General features: G+C 36.9%; 1 protein-coding gene across 1 annotated transcript; it reads left to right on the top strand.

Annotated features, from left to right (window-relative positions):
- Positions 1–223: 223 nt before the first annotated feature.
- Positions 224–8039, top strand: LOC144439289 (popeye domain-containing protein 1-A-like). The gene is made up of 4 exons (XM_078128568.1): positions 224–801; positions 6532–6640; positions 7305–7590; positions 7966–8039. The coding sequence occupies exons 1-4, from the start codon at positions 224–226 to the stop codon at positions 8037–8039; spliced, it is 1047 nt and encodes a 348-aa protein (XP_077984694.1).
- The last annotated feature ends 994 nt before the right edge of the window (positions 8040–9033 follow it).

The raw sequence follows: 9033 nt of genomic DNA on the forward strand, positions 1-9033 counted from the left end.
TTCTAGCCAGGGTACACATGGATTATTAATATGTTTAGTCAATGGTTTAGTCGTTGATGACCCCATTTGCTACACATAGAATATAACAGTCAACTTATATAAGATGTCCCTTTAGTATTTACAGATGAAATTGAAGAAAAAGACACGCGTCTTCACTGTCTTATTTATAGAGTGGAGAGCCAGCGGTACTAATTGACAGGTCTTGAAGACGGGTCCAGACGTGATGGATAACAGTACAACCCATACTCCGTACAGCATGAAGGCGACCGGTTCGTTTCAGGTGAATTTCTCGCGTAGTGGAAACCATACACTTACCACCACCAACACGGACGGTTTAATTCAAGATTTTGGCGAGACGGTTTGCCAAGAATCGTATGACCACCCTCATCATGTGCTTTTCCAACTTGGACATTTGTGTCTCGCCATTGCTATTTGCACTCCCAAGACGTTTGCGCAACATGCTCTATTTCTCAGGTGCGTGCTTATTCCGGCTTATCTGTTTTTATTTGTTTGGGCCGCTACAATTTCCTGTTTACCTGACTTCTTCGGCTGGACAGTAACGTTCTTTGTCGTAAACATATGTCAGATTGTACGTATATTTTATGACGTATGGCCGACACAGATCAATTCCGAATTGGAGGAGATTTATGAAGAAGTGTTTGAACCACTGAAGGTAACGAGGAAACAGTTTAAACGAATGACTAAATTTGCCAACATATATTGCCTTGAAGAGGGGGAGTACTACGCAAATGAAGATGCCACAATTGGAGATGAAAGACTGTCAATTTTACTTAGTGGAAGGTATGGCTTCTATGTCTTTTAGTGACTACTTCGTAATATGTCCAACTTACACACATATATAGTAGTGCTCTTTCGGCTTAGTGAGATTGCGGCTCGTGTTTGAAAAAATCGTTGTAGTCGTACAATAATATACAAAATAATTCGTTCACGAAGAATAAATACACAAATAGTGTGAATATGGAATTCATATTTTTGAATTCAGAATACCTTATTCACACCTTGGTTGATACGTTGTATGGATGTGCAATTACATACTGCTAATCTTGCATTGAATATTAAAGCTAAGGCAAACATCGGATATATCGACATAGGTTGTAGGTATGACGTCAGCGGTTTTTACTGTGAAGATCCGCATGCATTGCAACACAGCGAAAGGGCAACATATACAATGCGTGTTAGTCACTGACGATGATGGATGATATGTAGTATAACAACGTATTGTGTCGTTAATTATTGCAGAACACAATAAGAAACGGTCATTTAACACAACACAACACAACACAACACAACACAACACAATACAATAAGAAACGGTAATTTAGCTCAACAACACAACACAATAACAAACGGCCACTTAGCACAACAACACAATGCGACGCAACATAATACAACACAATTCAGTATGATACGGGATTGCGCATGCGTTTGTGATATGTAAAGAAAAGGTTGCATGTATATCTTAAGCTTGATACATTAATTAGAGAACTATAGTCTAGTCAAGAATATCACGTATATGCATTAATCAGAAATGCACAGCCGTGGTACTGAACATTAAATTGTTACCACGAGATCAACATTTGATACCTTTTCTGATTCTAACGAATTACTCAAATCTGCTTCGAGCACGTACTCAACAGAAAAATAGCACATTAAAAGCTGTATGTATTACATTACTACTACTCTTAGCTGGCTTCTTGGACTTCTTGGCTTATTCTGACAGTTCTATTATGCATAAAGGCCCGCAAGATGTTTTCTCGTGTATATCAGAGAAGTTCTTTGGTTCCATTGGGACTAACAAAGAGAGACTGGAAAAATCAAAATGGTGCAGGCAGAAAAACATCAATCTGTGTTATACTAAAATGTTTCATGAGAGAGTGAGAGAGAGAGGTGTAGAGAGAGAGAGAGAGAGAGAGAGAGAGAGAGAGAGAGAGAGAGAGAGAGAGAGAGAGAGAGAGAGAGAGAGAGAGAGAGACAGACAGACAGACAGACAGACAGACACTGTCACAGACAGACAGACAGACAGACAGACAGACAGACAGACAGACACTGTCACAGACAGACAGACAGACAGACAGACAGACAGACAGACAGACAGACAGACAGACAGAGACAGACAGAGAGCGAGAGAGAGAGAGAGAGATTGTTTTTGTTTGGGTGTTATTCCTGTGTATGGGGGTCCAGTGTTTATGAGTGTTATTCCTGTGTATGGGGGTCCAGTGTTTGTGAGTGTTATTCCTGTGTATGGGGGTCAAGATCATCGAGTTTCGTGAGATTTACGCGATCTCAAAGTGATATTTCACTCGAATATGTTTTGCCGCTAGAATACTGCATTTAGTCATGCTTTTAGTGCAATCGATGTGCGTGCACGTACCCTTTGAAATACGTACAAAGAGATCGCAATATTCATCTTAGTATCATTATGAGCTCACAGCACACTGTTCAACTGATTCCTCTTTGGAAATATGATAAGATTTGGGTTCGAGTTCTCTTAGTAAATGTTTCACATGAAACGAGCAATTTCGTCATTCGATGCAAATGTCGAACGAAATACCTTTAGGTTATTATCATAGTATTAGCGTGGGATTCTATTGTATGACCCCATCCAATTCTGCCGAGGAGCTCCTTTTACAAATGCCTCAATGGCAAATGAACAAGAAATTGAATTGCTTTAAGGAGAAACAGAGATATGTTGTAAGTACGCTTTTTGAGATCTAGTAGTCATATTATCTGAGATTATTCCCAACTCACGTTACAAAGTCCCAGCAACTCTGAAATCTGGAAAAGCAACGAAGAGATCGTCTTCATATGGTATAATTACATAACAAAATTGGTATCGCAATTGTACCTTTAATAGTAGTTTTTTCTCCAAGGTAAAAAAAATGTGTGAAACAACGATTTGAAAACAGTAGATGTAATCGATGGTATGCATAGTATAAAGGCGAAAATGTAGTCAAATTGTAAGGAGACTATTTTCATATCCTTCTTTGAAAAGACTAGTTCTTTTAGTGAAAGAGGAAATGAAAGAACACTTTAACTACTTTGGCATTGTGACATTTGTCAACGATTTGGGGTCATAGTAGGGTCTTCATGTGTATGTTACCTTTGCTCAGGGCTTTCATTTTAGCCTATATTATTACATAGAGGCAGGATTGTAATATTTGCCTTTGTTATTGGATAGAAGCAGGAAGAGCCTTAATTGTTTTTACTTTGTTGGATACAGGAAGGGTTTTAATTTTTTTAAAAACTTTTATTGGGTGCAGGTGGGGCTTCATATTAATCTTTGCTATTCGATACAGGCAGGACTTTAAATATTTGCTTTTGTTATTGGATACAGAGTTTTAATCTCCCCTACGTTATTGGATACAGCCAGAGCTTCAATTTTGCCATTATTATTAGCTTCGGGCAGGCATTTATTTTCGTTTTTAATTTGGAAGTACTTCCACTCGGATGATCAGTATGGATATATGTAAGCTGTCCTGAAACTTATGCCATGAGACAACTTATTACAAGATGTGGACGGGGTAAATTATTTCATACTCGACTAGTTGTCTTTATAAACATACAACATCTTAAAGAAGATTGGTTTTATAACAGTGACCTTTTGTCGTATTCCATGAAACTCTCCTGATATGAGAATACTCTCTGCTTTACTAACGAGAATGGCCATATCACCATACACGAGTCAGTAAGAATATTTCTGGAATACGTGATTACATTAAAGTCTTACGTTTCTTTGTTCTATAGATGGATTGCATTATTTAAAACCAGATGTTTGACATCAGATTGGGTGCATTCATATGTATGGTATTACATTAAAAACACATTGTAACCGCATTTACTTCAGCCATGGTGCTATTAAGTATAAAAGATAACCTGTCAACCAAAAGTTTGGTATTCAATATGTAAAAGAGTAATTGCGAGCGAAGTGAATTGATGTCATTATGGTTTCTAAAGCAACGGATTCCTGCAGTTAGTGAAACGTCTTTGCTGTATCAACTCGAATACACATGATCTTTTTGGCCTTTGGCGTCGACTGCCATATTTATTTATCCACCCACCTATCCTTCAGTGTATTAACCCTTATTAGCGGGTAATGGCATCTATACAAACGAGACATGTTCTAGACATTCTGATCAAGTGTTTCTTGTCAATCAATATAGTGTTTGTTTGTATGTCTGTATGTCTGTATGTATGTATGTATGTCTGTATGTATGTATGTATGTATGTATGTATGTATGTATGTATGTATGTATGTATGCCTGCCTGCCTGCCTGCCTGCCTGCCTGCCTGTCTGTCTGTCTGTCTGTCTGTCTGTCTGTCTGTCTGTCTGTCTGTCTGTCTGTCTGTCTGTCTGCCTGCCTGCCTGACAGACAAACTGGTACCATTCTGGCTATTCAGTCAGCTTATTGCATAATTCATAGCATTTAAGCACGATGTTTTTCTTTAAAATCGACAGCTCAAAATAAGTCATCCTTTGAACATCCTAAAATATCCACTAGTACTCGCACACATAGTATACGAGATTTTCAAACCTAAGTCAAACCAATCCGAACCCTGACATATACATAAAATGCACAGTTTCGAAGAACGTTTGACCTTTTCAAAAAGCATATGGTTGCCAGAGAAGATGCATGTACACCCTGGGGGGATACGTATCCCACAGTGATCACCTTCCCTCAAATGGATATAGAAAGTGTACCAAGTTAATGAATTGTATCTATTGGGACAGAGGTTGGAATTAAGAGACTTGGCGCCATTGTTACTAGGAGTATGTCTTGTTCTCAATGTAGGAATATTCCAATCGGGTCGACATTGACTTTTTTTTTTATCAAATACTCATAGATTACAATTGTTGAGTATGCTTAGAACTGTGGTTTTGCTTCTGGCAAATATCAAAACGTGTCGAGTGTATTAAATCTATTTAACCGAAACGAATACTATAATTATCAGTTGAAGCATATTTTATATATCTAATAAGGTATATCAAATAAAATAATGACCTATGTAGTCATTATAATTAATCATCATCTGCTTAGTTTGAACTGATTAAGAAAGCTCTTAAAGGCTTATTCGATGAAATCAACCTCGTGGTAATATCTAAATTTCTGTCACTGAAAATTCACGATCTTGTCTGAGTACCATTAAAACGGAATAACTGTGATGCTATACTAAGGACCTATCTCACACTTAATCGGTACCTTGACCTCTAGCAATAGAATATAATCTCTTTGAAACGTGTTACCTAGATCATTGAAAAAAGTTAATCGATGTGTGTCTCAGTCCGTATAGATTTCAGATATACTACTTACCTTAATTTAAATAAATTCTCTCACCAGCTAAAGTACATGTTTCAGCTGGGCAGGAGGGAGTCTATATAGCGTTACTACAAAGAAGCTGTTGAGAGTATTATCATTGTGATATTTCCAGTCTCAAGCTAGTACTCACTTTCGGTTAAACATTGTAAAAATACTTCATGCTCATGAATGAGAAATCCTTACATGTTGGAACCCCATTGCTGAAACTGATAAAGAGGAAAACAAGATAAATTTCGTGGAGGAGGAAATGGCGACATATATAAATATGTGCACATTTTCAAATGATCTATTAGCTGCGTACAATCAATATTGCTTGTCCCAAACGTTGCATTTTGCAGCCACATCTGTATTATAAGACTGGTTCTTTATGACACACTCTAAATAATGTACAAGTATGTATTAAAATGTACAAGAAAAATGAGAAAAGCTATGAATAGTGTTGGTGCAACACTATACTTCTACGCATGGAACCAAACACATAAACACGACCCAGGTAGATGTCTTAGTCAAATTGGCAGAACATTTTTACATAAATAGTTTGCGTTCCCTCTATAGTTATATTACCATGTTGACTATTTAATCGCACATGGCATTGTCAAACTTTTAAAATTAAAACCTAACGTGTTCTGTTTTCAATGAAACACAAATTTTATCGTGGGTAGACCTAATATCATTCACAATAACGTGCTAGATGGTGTGCATTTTTATACAAACTGTGATATTTTAATTGGCTATCCCTAGTTAAATATGCATATACACATAGCGAGCAAATTAATTCTTGATACAAGCGAAAAGAGAAATATAGGTACTCGAAAATACAGAAAACCACTTCCACTGTAAGGTATAGAAATAGTCACGTAAATTCGTTGCTTTGCATTTATCACTTTGATTATCAAGTACGTTTTACACAGCATGAAGGCTAAATGCACGACACTAACACAATGCGTTACTGAAAACCAGCAAAGTGAAAAAGAAAATGCTTGAAATGATGTTCGATAATTAAAAACTATGTCGAAAACTTGAACACTTCACTGTACGCAGTCTGTAACCCCGAATGAGCATGTATATGGAAAGGTTGCTCTGAAGGGCACATGGCATGGAGATATCTTTAGAAATCATGTAGGAGACATTTCATCAAGTCCATCATAACAAAAACTCGTTATCAAATTTTAACTCTTATTTTTAATTTGTAAAGGATGGTAACAACCTGTGAGGGCGTATGTCTGCATCACGTGCAATCGAATGAGTTCCTTGACTCTCCTGAGTGGATTTCCATTGGCCAAGGTTCCGGGGATGCATTCCTAGTAAGTCGAAATAATCACTTAGAATGAAACCATGATGATCTACTTCTCTTTAGAGATTACAAAACAGTCGCTTGTTTGAAAGGTCGACTTTCAATTGCTTGAAATGCAAGCCATCTGATCTGTTTATCTCTGTCTACTGGGAACCACAAAGTGATCGCCATTTCAAAGACGAGGAATTTCTTTCCCTGAGTACAGAACATCTACTTTGTGATTACGGTTGTACTTGGGGACTTTTGTTGACAACAATAAACATACAAATTCAATCTGGTCAGAACGGAAATACTCTTCAATAGCCGCTTATCACCAAAAAAATCATATAGCCCCACCATTACAAAAATAATTCAAGGAAAATAAAAAAGAGAGTCGTAAGGTTGTATTTGGTATGGTGTACTATCTCTTTGGTACATACAAATTACACCTCATCAAAGTAGACCTCACTTTTGTGACGTCACTTTTGTGTCATACATTATGCAAAATTTCATGATTTTCAGCGAATACTGAGGTGATGACTTATCAGTAGTGGACCAAGTTTCGCTAGGATAATATGCAAAACACCCAATGTGAGGTTCATAAATATCTTTGTTTTAGGACATGAACAATAAATCTAGGGAGACAACAATTTCACAGGTATATTAAGCTTTCATTTCAAATCTCATGTTTTCAGGTATCCATACGTGCAATAACTGACTGTCGTCATTTGACATGGTCAAGAAGTAAACTGAAAACCTATCTTTCAAAAGAACCATTCCTAGCAGCCGTCCTCGATACCGTTGTTGGAAAAGACGTTGCCTGCAAGATGCAAATTGTCAAAGAACAAATACTGCTGCAAGGATGGCAGCATGACGTAGCTGAAAGCAAGGAAAAGTTGCATTCCGGTGGTTACCATAGCATCACATCAGAACTGTCAATCATTGAAGAAGCGATGACGTTACTTCCTGGAAATAGATCAGGTATAAAAGAGGGTGTTCTGGTCAACACACAAGAAGACAAGAACAGACGGACAGACAGACAGACAGACAGACAGACAGACAGACAGACAGACAGACTGATTGACTCTAGGTAGGAGTACCACTTATATATGGTTCAGACCACTGATTTAAAGATATACTATGTATGAGTGAATGAATGAAAAGTTTTCCTGTGTGTTGGAGCCTGGTTAATATATGTTGAGGTGAAGGTAAAGAATGGAGTTCATACTGTTATATAATATAAGTTCACGTCTTTGATTCAAAATACTTTTTATGGAGTTCTGTTAATTACTAGAGTAAAATCGCTCACATCTTTCATTTTAACTACATTTGTTTATATCTTTTCTTGTTTTATAGGTGGACAATTCGACACCTGTGTTGATACTGGTAATGACACACCTTGTTCTGTATCATTTGAAACTAATCTGTGAAAATGACTCATTTACTGAGGCAAATGTTGAATCTTCGGCAGGTTTTGATACGAACTGCTCTTTGTTCCGAACATTTCAACGAAATTGACATACTGGGTTTAATTAGATGTTAGGGGAATGTGTGCTACAGTTGCCACAAAGAGGCCTAATAGTTTTACGACGATGGTTGCCGCAAAGAGGCATGGAAGATTTACGACGATGAATTTAGACTACTTCAAATTTAAACACTTCATGTACATGTGACGCCAAGAGTCAAGACAAATTACACCCACATGTTTTACTAGTTCTCTGCCGTCGTGACCATTCATAATTTATTCTGAACACATCATAATCTCCGGAGGAATTATTGAACGCTACACATGTGGAATACAAAAATAAAACATACAGAATTTTAAAAAATGGGAAATAACAAAATACACAAAGTCAAAGAAATAATAATGATTAAAGTTACAAAAATAAAAAGTATGTACGATTAATCTATAAATAAATTGCTTGCGTACATGGTAACGTTGTCATTTTTTGGACAAATTTTCAGGGAGTGTGAAATTTGAATTGTAATGTACGCCTTCTATTATTCATCAATGTTGTTAGTTTCGGAGTGGCCGGTAAAATTTCCAACTTATTTTTTGGCTCTTTGAATGAGATTTGTAGAAACGGACACACGAGGAGCTTTCCAAGTAATTCAGACATTCAAAGATCTAGTAATCTCTCATGACCGTACATTAAAATTTGTGTTAGAGAACGTTCCTAAACAGTGAAGTAATTCGCTCTGATGACTGTATAATGTTATATCTTCGATGGATCAGCATGCAGCCATGGATACGAGCTGTGTCATTTTGTGAAAGGAGTTCGTCGTACACCTGCGACCTATAACTGTACTACATGTAATATCCTCCCGAAATGTCACTAAAAATGTTTTATATGTTTATTTTGGTACTTGGAGTTTGTTCTCTGTGATAATTTCCATTTCTTTCCTCCACAGTATTATCAGATT

This window comes from Glandiceps talaboti, chromosome 8, assembly GCF_964340395.1.
Source record: "Glandiceps talaboti chromosome 8, keGlaTala1.1, whole genome shotgun sequence".
NCBI classification, from domain to species: domain Eukaryota; kingdom Metazoa; phylum Hemichordata; class Enteropneusta; family Spengelidae; genus Glandiceps; species Glandiceps talaboti.